The sequence below is a fragment of the Monodelphis domestica genome, chromosome 1 (genome assembly GCF_027887165.1).
Source record: "Monodelphis domestica isolate mMonDom1 chromosome 1, mMonDom1.pri, whole genome shotgun sequence".
Taxonomy (NCBI): domain Eukaryota; kingdom Metazoa; phylum Chordata; class Mammalia; order Didelphimorphia; family Didelphidae; genus Monodelphis; species Monodelphis domestica.
Window position 1 is genome coordinate 295,279,120 of NC_077227.1, and position 23,305 is coordinate 295,302,424.

The 23,305-nt window shown below is 33.7% G+C and overlaps 1 protein-coding gene across 4 annotated transcripts in view; it reads right to left on the reverse strand.

The window, feature by feature from the left end:
• Positions 1 to 573: 573 nt before the first annotated feature.
• NIN (ninein) overlaps positions 574 to 23,305 on the reverse strand; it is a 191,993-nt gene continuing 169,261 nt past the window's right edge. For all 4 annotated transcript variants that reach the window (XM_056821103.1, XM_007473222.2, XM_001363383.4 and 1 more), the window contains one exon: positions 574 to 9,960. In XM_056821103.1, the coding sequence (XP_056677081.1) occupies positions 9,754 to 9,960 (207 nt within the window). In that variant the 3' untranslated portion in view covers positions 574 to 9,753. The remainder of the gene's footprint in view (positions 9,961 to 23,305) is intronic.

Sequence of the window (23,305 nt, forward strand, 5' to 3'; positions counted from 1 at the left end):
GCAGAAAAAGATTTTGACATACAACATCCATTCCTTATAAAATATTAGAACATATTATAATCAAAACAACTTTCCTTAAAGTGATAAAGGATATCTAAGACCATCATCAAGCATTATTTGTAATGGGGATACACTACATCCCCAGAATCCTTCCCAGTAAGATCAGGGGTGATATAAAGATGTCCATTATAATCACTACTATTTAGTATTATGCCAGAGACACTAGCTATAGCAAAAAAAAAAAAAGAAGAAGAAGAAAAAGAGATGGAAGGAATGAGAAGAGGCAATGATGAAACAAAATTATCACTCTTTTCAGGTGACATGAAGGTATACACAGAGAATCCTAGAGAATCAACCAAAAAACTAATAGAAACAATTAACAACTTTAGCAAGTTGTAGGCTATAAAACAAACCATCAGTATTTTTATTTAACACCAACAAAGTTCTACAGCGAGAGAAAAGAAAATTTCATTTAAAATAATTGTGGACAATATAAAATTACCTAGGGGTATGCTTACCAAAAACAAATCAAGCAACTATATGAACACAATTACAAAGCACTTTTCACACAAATAAAGTTAATGAATTTAAAAAATATTTATTGTTCATGGATAGGCCAAGCCAATATAATAAAAAATACAATTCTGCCTAAATTAATTTCCACTTCAGTGTTATGTCAATCAAACTAACCAAAAATAATTTTCTATAGTTGGAAAAATAATAACAATTCATTTTGGAAAACAAAAGGTTAAAAATATCAAGATAATTAATCAAAATAATTAAGGAAGAAGGCCTAGTCTTACCACATCTTAAATCTTATACTGGCTAAGAAATAGAATAGTGGATCAAAATGGAATAGATTAGGTACAAATACACAGTAGTAAATGGCCATAGTGGTCATTGGGTTTTGAGCTTAAGAAAGTCTAAGATCCAAGCTTTGGGGGAAGAACTTACTATTTGACAAAACTTGTGGGAAAACAGGAAAACAGTATGGCAGAAACTGGGCATAGATCACCAGATCACCAGATATGCCAAATAAAACAAAATAAGTACATGATCTCAAGATAATGTGTAATACCATAAACAAATTAAGAGAGCTTGGAATAGTTTACCGGTCAGACCTATGGAAAAAGGAAAAATTTGTGACCAAACAAGATATAGAAAACATGAGAAGTAAAATGGATTATTTCAATTATATTAAATTAAAAAGGTTTTTTTTTTTTTGTACAGACAAAAGCAATGCAACCAAGATTAGAAGGTAAACAAAAACCTGGGGGGGAAAAACTTATAGCAAGTGTCTCTGACAAAGGCCTCATTTTCCAAATATATAGAGAATATGTTTATTTATCATAACCTTTACCTTCCATCAGAGAATCAATATTGTCTAAGGCAGAAGAACAGTAAGGGCTAGGCAGTGGGGTTAAATGACTTGCCCACAGTCAATACACCTAGGAAGTGTCTAAAGCAGGGGTTCCCAAACTACAGCCCACGGGCCATATGCGGCCCCCAGAGGCCATTTATCCAGTCCCCACTGCACTTCCAGAAGTGGTGGTCTTTCATTGGTGGTCAGTGAGAGGATCACTGTATGTGGTGGCGCTGCCAAGCGTGATGTTGCTCATATACAGTACTACTTCCGGTGACATAATCCTTTGGGTGGCACCTTGTTCTGAGAGTAACTGAGCAAGAATGAGGTGCCACACAAAGGATTATGTGGCTGCACAATGGAAGACATCAGCATGGTAAGCAGGGATCTGGGGGAGGGGATTCCACACTGTGTATACTGCTACCCAGTATAGTGGTGGCAGTGATGGGCCTGTGCAAGGTGTGACAGGCCCATCACAGCCAGCACTGCAGCCTCCGCTATCCCAGACAGCAATATACAGATTTGTTCATAGGTTTTTTTTTTTAAATAATCTGGCCCTCCAATGGTCTGAGGGACAGTGAACTGGCCTCCTGTGTAAAAAGTTTGGGAACCCCTGGTCTAAAGTCTGATTTGAACTCAGAACCTCACATCTGGCTTTCAATTCACTGAGCCACCTAGTTGCCTTCCTGAGTTAAATTTATAAGAATACAAAGCATTCCCCAACTGATAAGAGGTCAAAGGATATGAACAGGCAGTTCTCAGAGGAAATTTTTTCCTTAAAAAAAACAAACAAACAACAACTTGTGTGACTAGGGAAGGCAAAGTTTTTGGATAATGTAGTTGTTCAATTCATGGTAAAAAGTCAGATGACTTTTAGTTCAAGCTTTTATATCCCTGTTTTGATATCTGTAATCACTGGCAAGTAGTTTAATCAAATAATTTATTAAAGTGGTATTTACCAATAATTGTCAACCGGTATACAAATGGTTGCTTTAAAATATAAAAGTCTTTCACCAGATCCCCGTTCAGTAAAGAAGATCAACTGGGAAACTTTACAACTGGCATAAGTATTCTATTTACCCAAAGACACTTAGTCCTATAGCATATCTTTCATGCATGGTAGTAGCATATTGTAATGGAAAGATTGCTAATCCTAGAATCGAGAGGTCTAGTTTCAAATATCAGCTCTCACACTTAATAGCTGTGTGACCATGGACAATATCTTCACCTCAATTTCTTCATTGTAAAGTGGGGAAATAATGTTCATAATACCTCTTGGGATTGTTGTATAAATGCACTCTATATTCAAGGGCAACTTGATTAACTATAAAATTGAGATTTAAATTTTGATTTGGATGTCTTTATATGTTCTAAGCATGAATAATGAGAATAAAGCAAAAAATGTTGACCCCCCAAAATAACTTTCAGTTGAATACATTTATCTTGCAGACTGTCAGATAATTTTAGGGTTGTGACTTTAAATCTAGATTTTTAAATGGTCGCCAAATCAAATTCCCAAGTCAGTCTGGAAATTTATGGTAATTTAATTAATATAGAGGGAAGGAATTTTAAGAGAAGGAGGGAAGAGGATATAGGATTTCTCCTACCTGGCCTATGCCAGGGGGAGTTTTAAACTCTCACCTCTAGGTCTCTGAAGAAGATTAGAGGCTTCTGAGAGGAAAAAGTTGGAAAGTAAAGGAGAAAATTCAGCCAGAAACTCACCACCGAACTGGACAATAGCTTGTAGCCACGCTAGGATGCCAAAAGGCTCAGCATGCAGCTCTCAGCTAACTTTCCACCACCAATCACAGAAAGAGAGAGTGTCCTCAAAAAATCTCAAATATATAGACCTTTCATCCTTGTGTCTCCTCCTCTAAATTTTCACATCTACCAGTCCCATTAAAGACTTTTCCTCCAGGACTGCCCATACTTTTAGTTCTCACCTTCTTTGATTTGATTATATCTTTAGAGTTACTTAACACTTCTTTGTTAAGTTCACCTTTTGTGAGTTACTTGACCTTTTTGTGATTAATTTAACCTTTATAGTTACTTAACATCTTTTTGTATTAGATCTAAAAATAGACTTATCTTAAAGTTCTAACTTCACTATAAGATGAGAACTAAGTACCTTCATTGTTCAATCAGGAGATTAAAACTTTATCTTCCCCTAAAGTAAGGTCTAAGTAGGTTAGAGTAGTTTTTAAAGTTCACAATCCATAACATATTTAGGGGAAAATAAACTAAAAAAAGTATTATTTGCAAAACATGTTTGAATTACAAGTATTTGTTAATTTTTTCTTTCACTTTGAAGTATAGAAATAATAGGATGCAAAATATTAAGATGTTGGAAATTCATAGAAATTAATATCTGCCTATACAAAACTAGCCTACCTTGACTTAAAAATATTTTAATAATACCTGAATCCTATGTAATTATCTTAGATGTGATAAAATTTCTCAGAAAACTTCATATGTAAATTTATATAAGTACATTTAATGTTGTTACCATGATGATAATTAAAACAGTCCTTAGTGGTTAATTCCCTTCAAATCAAAGCATATAATTTCATTTTTAAAATATCTTTTATCTGTATGGAATGTATGGATCTCATAAGCCTAGTCTTTTCCCTTAAAAGTGGCACTATAAAGTTTAGTTTTAAAACTTAAAATGAATATCTTTACTATCAAAACAGCACTATAGCTACACATGCCAACAGTAATAAAAATTATAACTCAAATTTGATAAATATACTACCACATTATTTTTCAAATGTACATAAGCCTTGTGATTTGGTCAAGATTGACTTTCAGAAGTCTAAAACAAAAACTAAACATTAAAAATCAATAGTAAATTTTAATTTATTTAATACATTTTAATATTCTTTGTATAATAATACATGGGTAGAAATTTTATAGCTAGAAACTGCTGCACAAATGTTTAGAATCAAAGACAAACACATCATCATGGCATTTCTAATGTTGGGCTCCTTTTATATTCTTGTAGGCCAACAAAACAATAAACTTAATGGTCAGATTCTAGTTAAATTCACATTGACTGCCCTTAAAATAGCATTTTAGTGGTTGACAAAATGGTTCTTAAAAGTTTTCTAAAATTTCTTAGAAATCCCATTTATATAAGTTTCAAAGTACATATGTGCATATATGTGTACACAAACACACCAGCCAATGTGTAAGAATAAGAGGGGAAGAAAGTCATCTGTAGTACTCTCTCTGATATAAAAGTACAAATAGGGGGTCAAGTCAATAAGAACTTACTAAGCTCCTATTATGTGCTAGTGACTGTGCTAAGTGCTAGAAAGGCAAAAAACTAGTCTTTGATCTTAAGGAGATTACACTCTAATGGAGGAGACAACATGAGAATAACCATGTACAAACAAAATATAAAAAGTGAAATTAATGATCATCTCAGAGAGAAGGCATTAAGATCAAGGCCGATTGGGAAAGGCTTCTTGTAGAAGGCAAGATTTTACCTGAGACAAAAAGAAAGCCAGGAATTAGAGATGAAGGGGAAGAGAATTTCAGAAATGGGAGCTGGCCAATGAAAATGCCCAAAATTGAAAGATTGAGTGTTTTGTGTCAGGAAGAGCAAGAAGGCCATTGTCAATGTATTGTAGAGTATGGTGCAGGGAATGAGGTATAAGGAAGCAAGCTAGAAAGGAACCAGGTTATGAAGGGGTTTAAAAATTAAACTATTTTATATTTGATCTTGGAAGTAACAGAGAATGACTGTTAATTATTGAATAGATTGGGGTACAAAGGTTAAGACTTGTGCTTTAGGAAGATCAATTTGACATCTAAGTGACAGATGAATAAAGTGGGTAAAGACTTGAGGCAGGTAGAAAAACCGTAGTGCCCTTGCAGGGATCTAGTAGTGAAGTGAGAAGGCCTTGCACTAGGATGATTACAATTTCAGAGGAAAAACTTTTCAGAAGGTAGAAATGACAGGGCTGAATGACACCAAGGCTGTGAAGCGATCCTCATCAGAGATCCTCCAAAAGGATATATCCTCAAGAGATTTTGCTTTTTCTTATATAGGGGTTTTTCTCCCATGTCACCTCCCCTAAGTCCCTACATCTACCAATCACTGTAGACGCTTTCCAAAGGACTGCCCATCTGAATTCCTGCTAAGTCGACAAATCTCCTCAGTAAGTCTGAACCAGTGAAAACACAGCTGAGTCAACTAATCTCATTAAGACAAAACTTGCCCGACCCTTTTAGGTACCTAGCATCTCATTGTATCAATTCTAAAAACAGGTCTGGCTCAAAGAACTCCTTGCCCCACCATAAGCATGGATCCAAGTACTTTCTTTGTTTAGCAAGCAGTTTTCTGCCCTAAAGCAGTCTTAAGTACAGGTGGAATAGAGGTCCTCCCATTTCTGATTCTGGCGACTTCTCACATCAAAATGGGGAATGTTTCTCAGTAGGGAATTTGTTCCAATTAATAATTCCCCGATGGGAAAATTTTTAACATTCACAAGTCTGAGAGATTTCAAGATTTACACTAAGCAAAGTAAAATTGAGGAAGAAGAGAAGAGGGTTCAGAATAAGCCTGGGGAAGAAACTCATATTTAGTGAGGAATGGCCTGGAAGATCTAGTAAAAGAAACTGAGAAGTTGTGGTTGGACAGATAGGAAGAGAACCAGGAGAGAGCAGTGTCAAACAACCTAGATATCAGAAAGCATAAAAAGAAGATGATTGATAGTGTCAATGGCTAAAGTGAGGCCAAGAAAGATTGAAGAAAGAGAAAAGGCCATTAAAGTCAGCAATTAAGAGACCACTGGTAACTTTGGAGAGAGCAGTTTTATCTGAATGATGAGGTTGGAAGCCAGACTTCAGAGAGTTAAGAAGAGAGAGAAGAAATGAAGTAGATGCTGTGCTATAGCTATAGCAAGATATGATAGTAGTGGTGAATGGATCAAATGATGGTTGTTTTTTTTTTTTTGAGGATGAGGGAGACACAGGCATGTTTGTTGGCAATAGGAAAAGCATTGAGTATACTGGAAGAGACTAAAGATAAGTAAGGACTGGGATGATAGATGGGCAATCTGCTGGAGAAGACAAGATGGAATGGGATAATTTGTCTATATAAAAGAGTTGGACTTGGTAAGGAGAAAGGCTGCCTATTCATGTGACATAAGAGATGAAAGAGAATAGTGGGCACCCCTTAGTTCTGCTAGTTTTGATCAATATTTAGTATTTAAGGGGGCAGCTGAGTGGCTCAGTAGATTGAGTCAGGCCTAGAGATGGGAAGTCCTAGGTTCAAATCTGGCATCAGACTCTTCCTAGCTGTGTGACTCTGGGCAAATCACTTAACCCCCCATTGCCTAGCTCTTACTGCTCTTCTGCCTTGGAACCAATTCAGAGTATTGATTCTAAGGTGGAAGGTAAGGGTCATATTCGATGCAGTTCCCTTTCAACCCTTTGACGATGCGGATGCTCAGCAGTACCCCGCCCACATCGATGGTGTGTGCCCCCTCCTCCGTGAGCCAAGCAGTCACTCACCCCTCCCCGCAACAGGCTATGGGAGCGCGAGCCTGCCCCACTGCTCTCTTCACAATATGAGACATTGTCAGACAGTGATGAATGAACTATGCACAGATTGACGCTGGGCAGAGGGGACTTGCGGTTTGGGTGGTATTTTTTCCTCCTTCAAATTTTGGGTCTAAAAAACTCTGACTTGTGCCCAAAGAGACTTTCCAGGAGAGCCAGGGCCACACATGATGAAGGAAACTCATTTGAAGTCCAGTAAACAAATGACAACCTGTCAGGAAGATTTTAATATTGGAGGGTGGAAATGCTGAAGATAAATATGTAAAGAGTTTTTTTTTTTAAAGTGGACAATTCCTGTTCTACATCTATTTGTAAAGAAAAGCATAATATCTTTAAATCATTCTTCTGTAAATAGAGATTACCTTTTTGCAGGGTTTTCCCCTCAAAAAAAAAAAATATATATATATGAAAATCATTCTGTAAGTACTATGGGAATTCAATCTCTTTTCTAGCCTTAGTCAGGGTCTACTATAATTGCAGGTCAATAACATCCTAAAATAAAACTAATATAGACGTTTCTAGAAACCATGAGAACAATCTGAAGAAAATTATATTTGGCTTGAAAGAAGAAAGGACCTGAGGATAAGATAAATGTCAAATATTAGCAGGCTGTTGTGTGGAAGAAGGATTAGATTTCTCTGTGTTATTCTAAGAGACAGCAATAATGGGCAAAAATTAAAGCAAGGCAGATATTGCTTCAAATTTTAATTTTCTGATAAAAAGATCTATCCACAAATGGAATGGGATGCCTTCAGAGTGAACTATAATCACTGCAAGCATTTAAACAGAATTTGGATATGTATCCAATACTGAAAGTATTTCTTTATTAGATGGAAGGAGAGATTAATTATTTAATTATTCAATGATCAATTAATTAATAATTAAATTAACTTTAAGATTCTACAATAAATATTTCTTTTATGGTCCTCAAGTTTCTCTCTCTGTGTCTCTCTGTCTCTGTCTCTCTCTCTCTATATGTATAGATGCATACATATATAAAATCTGTATATTTGATGGATTCATTTATCTATATAGTTCAGACTCATTAGGTTTGTATCTTCAGAAAGTGTTTGCTTTTTCTACTTGCTCTAGGGTAATGAATAGAAGTATACTGGTATATATACTTTTAAAATCTATCTTTTAAAATACCTAGATGACTTAGAATAACTTAGCCCTTTGCACTTAACAAGCACATAATATTATTGCAGATTGTGCTAATTTTAGCCTTGAGACTAAACTTTTATCCCCATCAAAATATATGTATTTTTACATTATATAACAGATAATATTATGTATATGTATGTACTTACCCAAATGTTACTTTATATACCACTACTCTGTCCAGGTTGTCAGAAATCAAATAGTTTTATACCCAGTAGTAGATTCTCAATGTCAAATCTGTTACATTTGGGGTCTGTTTTTTTAAATCTGGAAGTTGACATTTTAACTACAAAAGATTTTTCAGCATTATAAAGTCACTTAAAAGTACAAACCCAAAATGCTACTAGGTACATATATTCAATAAATAAAGTCATATGGTTTTATATATTTCAAATTATAATAAAGGTATAAAGTCATTCAGAAAGTAAGTTTCAAATATCGTTAGTTAAAGTTCTTAGGTTTTTCTGAAACAGAAATTTATTGACTGAAAGCTGCAGGAGATTTTTTAAAGGCCATTTGGGAAGCTTATTACATTGCTAAGAGTATAGTTTACCCAAAATAAATTCAAAGATAATTATGGAGCTTTCTTCATAGTATGAATGATAAAAAGAAATGGCTTTATCCATTTCTTAGGAGACAACTTCAAAAAAATAGTTCTAATAAGGTAGAAAAAAACATTTAAAGTAATTAAAGTTTTTAAAGTATTCAATATTGCAGTACAATTAAGTAATAGAATTCAATAGCTATGATATTGTAAAAGAATAGATAGAAGGCAGAACTCTATTAGGTTTTTATATCCTTAGTGGGTTCTGTGAATAAGCTTTTCCAGTCAAACATAAGCTCTAACAATACATCAAAGTGAACACTAGGGGAAACATACACACATACTTTACAAGTTTTTACAATTTTTAACCATTTTCACAAGACATCAAAGTTTAGGAATAATTAAATCACAGAGTAAAACATGTTCTCAAAGACTAAAAGGGCTCATTTAGAAAAATGTGCATATATGTACATTCACATGTACACACATGTAGTTATATATGTACACACATGCATTTATATTTACACATACATAAATGATGGAACATTTAAATATTTGAATGGAGAACTCACATCTGTTGCTAACCTTAAACTTTATTATGAGACCCTTCCTTCTAGAATATCTTATTTAAACCCTTATTTGAGTTAGCAAAATTTAATTTAGTTTTGAAGTATGATTTTATTTTGTTTTTGACCATATTGTACTACATTTGCAAACTTTATTCTGAATTGTTCCTTGGTACGTGATTCAAGTCCAAAAGAAGTCTGGCAGAAGATCCAAGATGTTGGTTAAAATTACTTTTAAGAAACTGATCATTCTTCCCAGTTGATGACTGGTGATAATTTCCAAATTTGTCTCTTAGAACCAAGAGAGTTTTAATCCGGCAGGATACTGATTTTATCTTTTATTAAACACTTCAGTTTTGATTGCTTCCTCTTAACCTGTCACATTTTAGAAGCACTCAGGACTTTCTTATTTCTTATTATAACAGTAACAGCAATTTTATTGTCTGCTTAACTGAAAATGAAAAAAAAAAAAACAAAAATAATCATGCTTCTAGCATGGAAAGGGACAGGAATATATATTCAGTATAGGGAATATAGTCCTGAAAGTTTTATGGCTCATGTAATGCAGCAGTCACTGGTGCTGGTGTCAGATTCCTGATGATATTACTGAGGCTTGCAATCTTCTCCTCTAAAAGACAGTTTTTCTTTTCTGCTGTTTTCTGCCACTGTTCAGTCATCTCCGAAGACCTTAACAGGTGAATATTATCAACATATATATCCTTCACCACTGCATCAGATTTTGTATTCTTACAAATCTAGAAACAGAATCAAAGATTTTTAATTGGGTGGAATGAGAAGGAGTAGGAATATATTTTTATTTTGCATAAGATGGGCAATTGTCCTTAAGATAAATTGTTTCTATCAAGTACATCTTTATAAAGAAAGCATACAATCTCAATTGACAGCATTTTTGGTATAGGTTCTTAATGCTCTTTTACTGCTGATTACTTACAGAAACTACTAAAGAAAAAGAATGAACTGGCAGCATATAGCTCAAAAAGAAAAGTAAATTTTCTAGTATGTTGTTTCCCATTTATTCAAACTATTAAAATGAGAGTTAGTTCTTTATATCAGTTACTATTCAGTCAACCAATAAGCACTTTATAAGAGTTTACAATGTGTCAGGCACGATGCTAAGTTCTGGAAATGCAGTTATAAGTAGACAAGTTCTTGTCCCCAAGTAGTTTACATTCTAATGCTAAGAAGACAGCAGGGGAAAGAAAGCTGGAAAGGGGTATAGGGAACCACCAAGCTATCAGACAGGATAGAAGGTAAAGAAAGTCTAGAGGAAAGAGACATGACTGATTTGAACATCCTATTAAATGGAGGTTCTGGAAAGAACAATCCAAATAGGAGATGCTCCCATTTTCTGGGTTTTTAACCTAGATTGCCCAGAAACTCCAAGGGGAGGAACATTCTGAGAAAAGGTGGAAGGTTTACAAGAATAGGAGGAAGCAATTCCCCAGACCCTCAAAAAAAAAAATCAAGCAACCCTAATCCCTAATAACAAGGGTTATTCCATTGAAGCAAGGGCTATTCCATTTCATTAGCTATTCCATCACACTGGCCCCACATTCTAAACATCTTCAAATAAACACATTCATGCCTTCAGATATACAGAGTCTTAGCTTCCAATTCTTTGGGCAAGAACTTGCCCTCAACTAATTCACTATCCCACAGCAAAATTTTGGGCCTGAAACTGGGGTTAATTGTTTTTTAGCTCAGATACCCTCCATGAAAGAAAGAGCTCCTTAGCCTGTACCTCACTGGGGTTCTATCCTAGCAGCCAGCTTTAGCTAGGGGGAAAAAAATCCCTGTCAAGTGCAAGTCCTTTCCCTGTGACCATGGCACAGGGATGTGTTTGGCAGTCTCTGTGTAAATGGGGGATGCCTTGCTCTTGAGACTCCTGTTTCTTGGACACTCAATGGATATAGTGGCTGTGCTGGTGTAATCCCAGTGTATTTGACACAGGCAACAGTGGAGATAGGGCAGGGAGCATCTATCCTCAAAGATTCACTTTTGGGATGCCTTCTTAACAATTGAGACAAATTTGATCTGTCCAATCTTAAGGAAAAGAGGATGATCTTTTACTATAGTGATGCCTGGCCTCAGTAGTCCCTTGAGGGGCCAGGAAATGTGGCTAGCAAATGAGACTCTAAATTATAATACTATCCTACAATTGGATCTCTTCTGCTACTGAGAAGACAAATGGGTGGAAATATGTTATTTTCTAACTTACTCTTCTAAGAGAATAATATTATTACGATGATCTAAACTATTTATTTTGAATGTTTAAGCAATTCATGATAAGGTACTGAATTATGAAAGGTTAAATGAAATGAAAATTCTATCAACATAGTCTCCACTGCAATAATTAAGAGTTTGATATTGTGAAACATTTTATTAATGGTTTGAATTTTGAACAAAGAGACTAAGGCTAGAGAGAGTTTTCAAAGTGATGCATAAATTAGTCATATATTTAAAAATCCTGAGTTAAATGTTTAAAATTTTATTTTGCAATTTAGACTGAAATTATTCTCATTTCAAGTAATTGTTTAAAACCTAAATCTTTTTACAGAATTGTTGCTCTGAAAACTCTTTATGGTTTCCCTGTTATTTTTAATTGCGAAAGCAATGTGTACACTTAATATTGTCTATGAAACTCCTTAAGAATGTCTTAATTGCTTAGTTGTAAGATCTAGCCAGCTTCTGCTTGCAAATTATAACATTCTGATATTCTAAATTAAATCTCTGCTTAATATAAAATAACAAGTCTGTTAATCAGAAATGTGATTAAAGCCATAAATCTATGTAACCAAGTTCTGATATCAGCACAGAAAGGGAAAAGTCTGTTTTGAAATCAGCAAGCAACTAACAAGTGAGTAAAATGAATGAGCGATAAACCTAAATTATTAATTGCTTAATTAAATACATCATAGAAGAGGCAATTAAGCACTAAGATTTTTCAAGTCAAGTATTTACAAGTTCCTTCATATTTTAAAAATAGGATTAAATATTAGTATTTAAAATTAAAATATTAATATTAAAGGAGAAAGTTTTAAATTTGTCTATTTAAGATGGATTATATACCAGTAAGTTTGGAATATTATTAAAGTACATACTTTTAGAATGAGAAAAATTTAATTGATTGAATGTAAAAATCATATAAACTGTATGTATTGGGATTTTGTTTAATCCTAAGAAGTTATTTTAGTTTACTAATTTATACTTTGGACTAAATTAATGTCTGTCATAAATTGGATAAAGCAATGTGCAAAGATACAGTATTAAATGGTACAGACTTTAAAAAATATAGATTCCTTTGGGTTATTGATTAGCAATTAAAGCAATACTTAGTGGAGAAAAAAACGATTTTAAATGACCAGTGATGAAAGGGGCAAGGAATGTTGTATTTGAAAGTGAAAGAAACAAGACATGTGCAGTTTTAGTGAAGGACTTTCATCAAAATTCAAGGGAGGGGCCAAACTGTTTAGAGAAAGTTCTAAGTATGTAGAACTGAGAAGAGTGAAGAAAATTTTTTAAAACGTATAACCTGTTTGCTTGAGTAAAGAGGATTCAAAGGTAAAAAGAATGTATGTTTTAATGTAAATAAATTTAAACCATTGTTAATCTGTCTTTAGAAGCTGAGACATTTTCCTCATCTCCCATTATGGCAGTTTGATAGTTAAACAACTGGAAGACGAAACCATAAATAATTATAGACAAACAGGTTTGAAATAATGCTAGTAAAAAAATGTTTAATTGCCTGCAGTTTTATTAACCCTTTTCTGGCTCAAGAAAATGGGAGACGTGTGAACTGGGAAAACAACCAAAAAGTACCAGAGTTTTAATTTGACTCTTTAGGTATTGAATTTTATTTTCAGTAAGGTATGTGACTCCCCTATCTATCTGTAATTGTTTAATTGGAATCCCTGAAATGTTTTGTCCCTCCACTACAAAAAGAGAAAATTTTAAAGGACAAAGTGGGGCAAGCCCATGGGCCCTGAGAACTCCCAGATAAATTGTAATAGTTTGGGGTAAAATTCTATTAGTTAGGTCCTTTGAAGAGTGATGGGAGTCTGTGAGAGCTAAAATATGGAAGGCAAGAATAAAGAAAAATAAATAAATGGTGATTAATGTATGGAAAAGTTAAAGGGAAAAATTTTATTTTTAAAGTTGTATGGTTTAAAATGTCATTGAGAATGCCGAAAGCAATCTGCCTAGCAAAACAATATTGTTTGGGTTATGGGATTTCTAAACAAGGAAATTGGATCTTTAATTTGGTCTCTAACACAGGAATGATTTTTAATAATTGACCATTATGTTAGGATAACATAACTTAAGAGAAGAAAATCAAGCAAAAGCTATGGAATAAAATTTCTTCTTTATGTGTGAAACTTGAAAATTTTTTAGTTCTAAGCTGTGGATTGGTGAGAATTGTCATTTGAGGTAAAAGTTTTGGGACTCCAACTAACATTATTTTGAGTTTTGATTTCACCTATTGCTGTCTGACGAATCATTGATCATTAAATTGGTAATCTACCCTGAGAAGAAAAGCTATAAATTACTAAGAAGGAATATTATCCTGAACTCTCACAGGTTCTTTATCTGGAAAAAGTTGGAGAATGATTTTCATCACCCTTCACAAAGTGTAGGCTCTTGTTGTGACTCAGTTTCCTCATTTTGTAATTTCCATTTGAATAGGAATGTTTCCCACTTGATTATTTCTGAGTCTTACTATGAAGTGGGATGTTTTACTCTGACTCTTACATCAGGTCAAGTAATATTAAATCACTCTATTCACTTGAGGCTTATACCTAAAAAGGCCTGTTCTGATTTTATTATAATCCTGTCCCTGCTTGTTCTTTTGTGTAAAATTTCTATAATCAGAGCAAGTGAGATATGAGCATAATGCAAATTATAAGATATGACTGTTTTCAGGTTAACTGTGTAGTCATCCATATCCCAAACAACCAAGGGAACTGGTTTATAAACTGTGTTTATGCTTATCATTAAGATTAAGTATAAATCATGTATGTATATATAATATATATACTACAAAATATCTCATATTTTTCAAGACATAAGTAGTGTTTGTGTAATGTCTTTTCCATTTGAATGTGGTTAACAAACAAATATGTTCTACTATAGGCAACTCAATTGATATATATAGTGTTATATATATACAATTTGGAATTACTTAGGTGTATCTGCACTCCACCCCAAGTTTTTATTTTAAGTTGGAGTACAATATAATTGAAGTCTCCTGTAATCTTATGTAATCACTGAAGCTGGGAGTGGAAAAATTTATTTGCAAAAGTGTTATTACTTATGTGTTCATATATAGAATTAGGTCCCTGGTAGAATCTGACCCTCCTAAAGAAAAAAGGAATTAATTGAAATGAAAAGTATTGAGAAAGTGACAAGTTAGATAATCTTATATTTTAAATGTAAATGATTCTAATAGGACATGTAAAGAACTGAAGATTCTGAATTTTAAATGAGTTCTTGAGAATTTAATAATTGAAAAGTTGTACTAATCTGAATTGAGGTCTGCATTGTAAAATATTCTAGCAGGAACACTAAAGAATCTGTATAAGTAACGTGGAACCAAAGAAGCAAATCTACAAATCTACTAAAAAAAATCTACTCTCCCTGAATATCTAAGAAAAGATGATTTTGGAGCTCAAACAACTACAGAAAACATGTGAGATCTGAAGTATCTCTGATAAAGGCCTCATTTCTGAAATATATAGAGACCTGAGTCAAATATATAAGAACACAAGTCATACCTCAAGTGGTCAAAGGATATAAACTGGTAATTTTCAGATGAAAAAAATTAAAACTATCTAGTCATATTAAAAAATGCTCTTAAATGCAAATTAAAACAATGCTGGGAGAACCCCTCACCCCTATCAGATTGGCTAATAACAGAAAAAAAAATGGTGAATGTTGGAAGAGAGGTGGAAAAATTGCGACTCTGATACATTGTTGATGGAATTGAGAAGTGTTCAATCATTTAGAGACAATTTGGAACTATGTCCTTTGATCCAAAAATATCACTGGGTCTGTATACCAAAGATATTTTATAGGAACTTTTTTTGCTCTAACATTGAGGTTCAAAAAACACTGCCAGAACAGTAATTTGAGCTCAGAAAATATGTCTCCTGCAAATTTGTGAAAGAATGGAGATCTTCCTTCTTATTTTCACATTTAGAATCACTTGGATGTATGAAGTAATTTGAAATTATTTATGATTCAAATAGTGGTAATTACCATTGAAATGACTTTACCACACTATGTTTCCATGTAAGTGTTATTTTTCCGGGTAACTAGGTATATTCACTAAAAAATATCAAGTCTGCAAGCAAAACTAATTTGCAAAGCCATTCAGTATTATGTAATATAAAGTGTTCTTCAGAAAAATGCCAATTTTTGGCCAAAGATAAAAAAAATCATAATAAAACTTTTTCTTATTCTCTTTTTTGTTTTGACATAATGGGCACACTACAAATAATAATAATGATAAAGATAGAAAGTGTTCAGGTACAATGATATTCATAGTACTTGAAAGGCTAACAAATTATACTTGCATTACTTGTAATTTGCAGCTTAACAAGCAGCAGAGTAAAGTGGGGAAAATGTAATGGAACTTGTGACAGCTACTCAATTCTGCCATTACAATGTGAAAGGCATGGTCAATTCATAAGCCCAGAGAGAGACCAAAAGGTATACAAAAGCCTGAGGTGTGCCTGATCTGATCAAGCCCACAGTGAGACCAAAAGCCTACACCCTAGTATGCAGTGAGGATTTCAGACATCAGCAGCCTCAAGGATTAATTGAATCAGCAGTGGGAAGTGACTCTCAGACCTCAGGCCATCAGAGTGTCTTAGAAGAACTGAAACTGACAGGAATCCAGAAGTAAAGCTAAGGAAGGACTGAAGTTTTAACTTCCCAGAGAACAGAACTTATAGCTATAAAAAAACTTAGAAAAATGAGCAGACAACAACAAAAAACACCTAACTATAGAGAATTTTTAAGGAGACAAAGAGCAAGGCACAGTCACGGAAGGGGGCAATGAAAGAAAAGCTAACACATGTAAAGTCCAAAAGAAAAATATGAATTGGACACAGATTCTTGAAGACTTCAAAGAGGATTTCCAAAAGCAAGTAAAAGCGGCAGAGGAAAAATGAGGAAGAGAAATAAAAGCAAAGCAATAAGAAACAGGGCAAAAGGGCGCTAAAAGACTGTCTGTCCTTTGATCCAGCCAAAGCACTGCTGGGTTTGTACCCCAAAGAGATAATAAGGAAAAAGACATGTACAAGAATATTCATAGCTGCGCTCCTTGTGGTGGCAAAAAATTGGAAAATGAGGGGATGCCCTTCAATTGGGGAATGGCTGAACAAATTATGGTATATGTTGGTGATGGAATACTATTGTGCTAAAAGGAATAATAAAGTGGAGGAATTCCATGGAGACTGGAACAACCTCCAGGAAGTGATTCAGAGCGAAAGGAGCAGAACCAGAAAAACATTGTATACAGAGACTGATACACTGTGGTACAATTGAATGTAATGGACTTCCCCATTAGTGGCAATGCAGTGATCCTGAACAACTTGGAGAGATCTACAAGAAAATCCACTATCCACATTCAGAGGAAAAACTGTGGGAGTAGAAACACAGAAGAAAAACAACTGCTTGATTATATGGGTTGAGGGGAAATCTTTGGGGATGTAGACTCTAAATGAACATCCTAATGCAAATACCAACAACATGGAAATAGGTTTTGATCAAAGACACATGTAATACCCAGTGAAATTGCGTGTCAAATATGGGAAGGGTAGGGGGAGTGGAGGGAGAGAAATAATATGATTCTTGTAACCAAGGAATAATGTCCTAAACAGACTAAATAAATTTTTTTTTTTTTTAAAGAAGAAACAGGCCAAATGAAAAAGGAGTCTCAAAAGCTTATGGAAGAAACTCAGTTCTTAAAAATTAGAACTGGGCAACTAGAAGCTAATGATGTCATGTGACATAAAGAAGCAATAAAACAAAAACAAAAGAATGAAAAAACAGAATAAAACATAAAATATTTCATTAAAAAACAACTCACTTGGAAAATAAGATTGAAGGGAGATAATTTAAGAATTATTGGCCTATTTAAAAACCATGATCAAAAAAAAAAAAAAGCTTAGACAAGAAATTATCAAAGAAGACTACCCAGATATTCTTTTTTTTTTCTCATTTGAATTAGTTTATTTAGACAATTTAGAACATTATCCCTTGGTTACAATAATCACATTCTTTCCCTCCCTCCCCTTCATTGGGTATTAGTTGTGTCCTTGATCAGAACCTATTTCCATGTTGTTGATGTTTACACTAGGATGTTCATTTAGAGTCTACATCCCCAACCATATCCCTTTGACCCTTGTATTCTAGCAGTTGTTTTTCTTTAGTGTTTTTATTATCACAGAGTTTCCTCTGAATGTGGATAGTGGTTTTTCTCGTAGATTCCTCTAAGTTGTTCATGATCCCTGCATTGCCACTAATGGAGAAGTCCATTACATTTGATTGTAACACAGTGTATCAGTCTCTGTGTACAATGTTTTCCTGGTTCTGCTCTTCTCACTCTGCATCAATGCCTGGAGGTCATCCCAGTTCCCATTGAATTCCTCCAGTTCATTATTCCTCTGAGTACAGTAGTATTCCATCACCAAGATATACCACGATTTGTCCAGCCATTCCCCAATTGAAGGGCATCCCCTCATTTTCCAGTTTCTTGCCACCACAAAGAGCGCAGCTATGAATATTCTTGTACATGTCTTTTTCCTTATTATCTCTTTGGGGTACAAATCCAGCAGTGCTATGGCTGGATCAAAGGGCAGACAGTCTTTTACTGCCCTTTGGGCATAGTTCCAAATTGCCCTCCAGAATGGTTGGATCGATTCACAACTTCACCAGCAATACATTAATGTCCTTACTTTGCCACATCCCCTCCAGCATTCATTACTTTCCATTGCTGTCATGTTAGCCAATCTGCTAGGTGTGAGGTTGTTTTGACTTGCATTTCTCTGATTATAAGAGATATAGAACACTTTTTCATATGCTTATTAATAGTTCTGATTTCTTTGACTGAAAATTGCCTATTCATGTCCCTTGCCCATTTATCAATTGGAGAATGGCTTGATATTTTGTACAACTGGTTTAGCTCTTTATAAATTTGAGTAATTAGACCTTTGTCAGAGGTTTTTGTAATGAAGATTGTTTCCCAATTTGTTGCTTCCCTTCTAATTTTGAATGCATTAGTTTTATTTTTACAAACCCTTTTTAATTTGATGTAATCGAAATTAGTGATTTTACATTTTGTGATTTTTTTCTAGCTCTTGCTTGGTTTTTCTGAGTTCTGAGTTTGTAGGGTGTGAGATGTTGACCAAACCTGATCTCTACCATACTGTCTTCCAATTTTCCCAGCAGTTTTTATCAAAAAGTGGGTTTTGGTCCCCCAAACTGGGAACTTTGGACTTATAGACTGTCTTGCTGAGGTCACTTACACCTAGTCTATTCTACCGATACTCATTTCTGTCTATTAGCCAGTACCAAATTGTTTTGATGACACTGCTTTATAGTATAGTTTGAGATCTGGGAATGCAAGGCCTCCTTCCTTTGTATTTTTTTTTGTGTGATTTCCCTGGATATCCTTGATCTTTTGTTATTCCAAATGAACTTTGTTATGCTTTTTTCGAATTCAGTAAAAAAGTTTTTTGGTAGTTAAATGGGTATGGCACTAAATAAGTAAATTAATTTGGGCAGGATTGTCATTTTTATTATGTTAGCCAGATATTCTTGATCAAGAAAATAAAAGAGAAATTTTAAAAATACACAGAAAGAAATCCTTAAATGACAACCTCCAGGAATATAAAAGCTAAATTCAAGGGCACCAAAGCCAAGGAGCCTTCTACAAGCAGACATACATAAAGAAATAATTAAAATACCTTGGAGCTACAACTGGGATCACACAGGACTTAGTGGCTTCCACAATAAAGTATCAAAAGGCATGGAATATGGCATTCAGGAAGACAAAAGATCTAGGTTTTATGCCCTAGAGCCACTTATCCAGCAAAACTGAATATATTCATTGTGTATGTGTGTGTGTGAATTTAATAAGATAGAAGATTTCCAAGCATTCCTGAGGAAAAAAACAGACGTAAACAAAAAATTTGAAGTCTAAGTATGAGACCTTAAAAAAGGTACATAAGAAAGATCAAATTTAAGGAACCAATAAGATCAAACTATGTATTACTATTATAAGGATGATATTATGATTAGAAATGAAGTCTTGTTATATTAATTTAGAGATAAGTGAAGAAGCTGGCTTGATAAAGAATTAGAGTTGCAAAAAGAGCTGAGACAAAGAGTCAGTTTCAAGTGTCTAATGTTTTGTTTTTTGGTGACTGTTGGTCTCTGGCAGTTGGCAGAGTTACACTCTCTCTCTGAGGGCTTGGAGGAGGAAACATCTCTCTGTCTCTCTCTCTCTCTCTCTCTCTCTCTCTCTCTCTCTCTCTCTCTCTCTCTCTCTCTCTCTCACTGTCTGAGGTAGATGTTAAAGAGGGAGTTAAGTATTTTCCTTCCCAACTTAGGAAACACTAGTAACTATTGCTGTTTTTATAGATTGTTTTACCTCTGAGAAGACCAAAGAAAAACTGTGTCTTTGTTTTGGACTCTGAGTCTGCTAAGGCTCAGGTAGAGTAGAGTTAGAATCCCTTAGAGTTAGAAATCCTTTTTATCCTTAAATTTTCAATAAATATTTTATTGTGCCTGGCTTTGAAGAGCAGTTCCCTTCACTTCACTTATATAAACTGAAGATATGTTAAAAGCACAGCAAACAGAATATCTAAATCAGTTTATAACCAATAATCAAGTTATTGTTCTTTAGTGTTACAGTTCGCTTATTATTTTTACACTACATAGAGGATTTCTGTAACTCTTCAAGATTTTTGTTTTAGTTGAGTAGATAAAAAGAATATTCTGAGACAGAAGGTGGGAAAGAAAGCTGATAATGATGATATGATATGCAAAAGAAATCAAGGTGTGTAAAAAAAGGATTATAATGAGAGAAAAGGGAAGGGAGAGATGGAATGGGGTAAATTATATAACATTAAGAGGTATGCAAATTTATTACAGTGGAGAGGAAGATGAAGGTGGTGACAGGAAATGCTTAAACTTTATTCTCGTTGTAACTGGCTCAAAGAGAGAATAATAACCATATTCATGCCTACCCTACAGAGCAGTAGAATAGGAATAAGACAAAAGAAGCAAAACATTGTTAAGGAGGAACAGAGTGAAAGGAAAAAGAGCAGAATCAAAAGGGTAAATTAAGATGGAAGGCAATACAGTTAATAATCATAACTATGAATATGAATGGAATGAAATCACTCATAAAATGGAAATGGATAGCAAAGTGGTTTAAAAAAAGAATCCTACTATATTAGAAACACATTTGAAGCAGGGGGACACACAGAGTAATTTATTATGCATTATCTAAAAAATAGCAGGAGTAGTAATCATGATCTCAGACAAAACTAAAGCAAAAATAGATCATATTAAAAGAGACAGGGAAGAACATCTTGCTAAAAGGTACATAAGGTACATAAACAATGAAATAATAGCATTACTAAACACATATGCACCCAATAGCAAAACATCCAGATTTTTAAAGGAAAAACATTTGAAGCTTAAGGAAATACATAGTAAAACTATATTATTGGGAACCTCAACTTTCCCCTGTGAGATCTAGATAAACTGAACAAAAAAGTAAGGGAAGTGAATGAAATTTTAGAAAGATAAAGAGTTCATAGATAATCTGGTGAAAATTGAATGGGGATAAAAAGGAATATACCTTCTTTTCAGTAGCACATGGCACATATACAAAGACTGACCATGTACTAGGGCATAAAAATATTGCAATCAAATGCAGAAAAGCAGAAATAATAAATACAACTTTTTGAGATCATAATGTGATAAAATTATAATTAGTAAGGGTTATGGAGAGGTAAATTAAAAATTAATTGGAATTTAATAGAATTCTTCAAAACCTGTGGGTTAAAGAACAAATTATAGAAGCGATTACTGATTTCACTGTCGAGAATGACAAGGAGGAAACAACATATAAAAATTTATGGGATACAGTCAAAACAGTACTCAGGGGAAAATTTCTTTTCCTGAGTGCCTATATGAACAAAAAAAAAAGAGAAAGAGGATATCAACAAATTGGGCATGTAACAAAACAATCTATAAAAAGAACACATTTTTAAATTCTCAGATGAACACCAAATTGGAGAGCCTAATAATCAAAGAAGAAATTAATAAAATTGAAAGTAAAAGAACTATTGAACTAAAAATAAGAATAGGAGTTTGTACTTTGAAAAAACAAATAAAATAGATAAAATACTGACTAATTAAGAAAAAGAAAGAAAGAGAACCAAATTAATAGTATCATGAATTGAAAGGATGATCTCAACTCTAATGAATAGGAAATTAAGGCAAGTTATTTTGCCCAATTATATCACAATAAATATGACAATGTAGGTGAAATGGATGAATATTTACAATAATATAAATTTATCAAAAGATGAAATATAATACTTAAATAATCCCATATCAGAAAAAAAATTGAACAAGCCATTAAGGAACTCCCCAGGAAAAAATCCCCAGGGCCAGATGAATTCACAAGTGAATTCTGACTACAGACTAATCTCCTTAATGAACATAGATGCAAAAATCTTAAGTAAAGTTTTAGCAAAGAGATTACAGCAAGTTATCACAAGGATTATTCACTATGACCAGGTAGGATTTATACCAGGAATGCATGGCTGGTTCAGTATTAAAAAAACCATCTGCATAATTGACTTTTGATTAGTAATCAAACTAACAGAAATAACATGATTATTGCAATAGATGCAGAAAAAGCCTATGACAAAATACAACACTCATTCCTATCAAAAACACTAGAAAGTATAGGAATAGAAGGGCCTTTCCATAAAATAATAAGTAGTATTTCTTTAAAACCATCAGTAAATATCATCTGCAATGGGGATAAGTTTGAAGTCTTCCCAATAAGATAAGGTATAAAGCAAGGATGCCCCTTATCACCACTATTATTTAATATTATTAGCTAGCTGTAGCAATTAGAGAAAAAAATAAATTGAAGGGATTAAAATGTGCAATGGGGAAACTAAACTATCACTCTTTGCAGATGATATGATATACATAAGGAATCAGAAAATCAACAACTTTAGCAAAGTTGCAGGATACAAAATAAACCCACATAAACCATCAGCATTTCCATATATTTCCAAAAAAATTCATCAGCAATTGTTAGAAAGGAAAACTACATTTAAAATCACTTTAGATAAAATGAAATATTTCCAAATTTTTCTGCCCAAACACATGAATTATATGGACACAATTATAAAATTCTTTCTACACAAATAAAACTAGATCTAAACAATTGGAAAAACATTGATTTCTCATGGATAGGATGAGCTGATATAATAAAAATGACAATCTTACCTAAATTAATTTACTTTTTCAGTGTCATACCTATCAAACTACCAAAAAAAACATTTTAGAGAATTGGAAAAGAAAACAATTAAAAATTCATCTTGAAGAACAAAAGATCAAGAATATCAAGGGAATTAATAAAAAAAATATGAAGGATGTTGGCCTAGCAGTACCAGACCTTAAACTGTACTATATAAAACAGTGATCAACAAAACAATCTTGTACTGGCTAAGAGATAAAAGGGTAGATCAATGGAATAGACTTGGGGTAAATAACCTAAGCAAGCTAGTGTTCAATAAATCCAAAGATCTCAATTTTGTGGATATGTACCCACTATTTGACAAAAATTGCTTAGGAAAATTGGAAAACAGTATGGGAAAAATTAGGTTTAGATCAAATTTCATACCCCATACCAAGATAAGTTCAAAATGGGTATATGATTTAAACATAAAGAGTGATATAAGTAAATTAGGTGAACATTGAATAGCACACCTGTCAAATCTATGGGGAAGGGAAGAATTTAAGACAAAGCAATAAAGA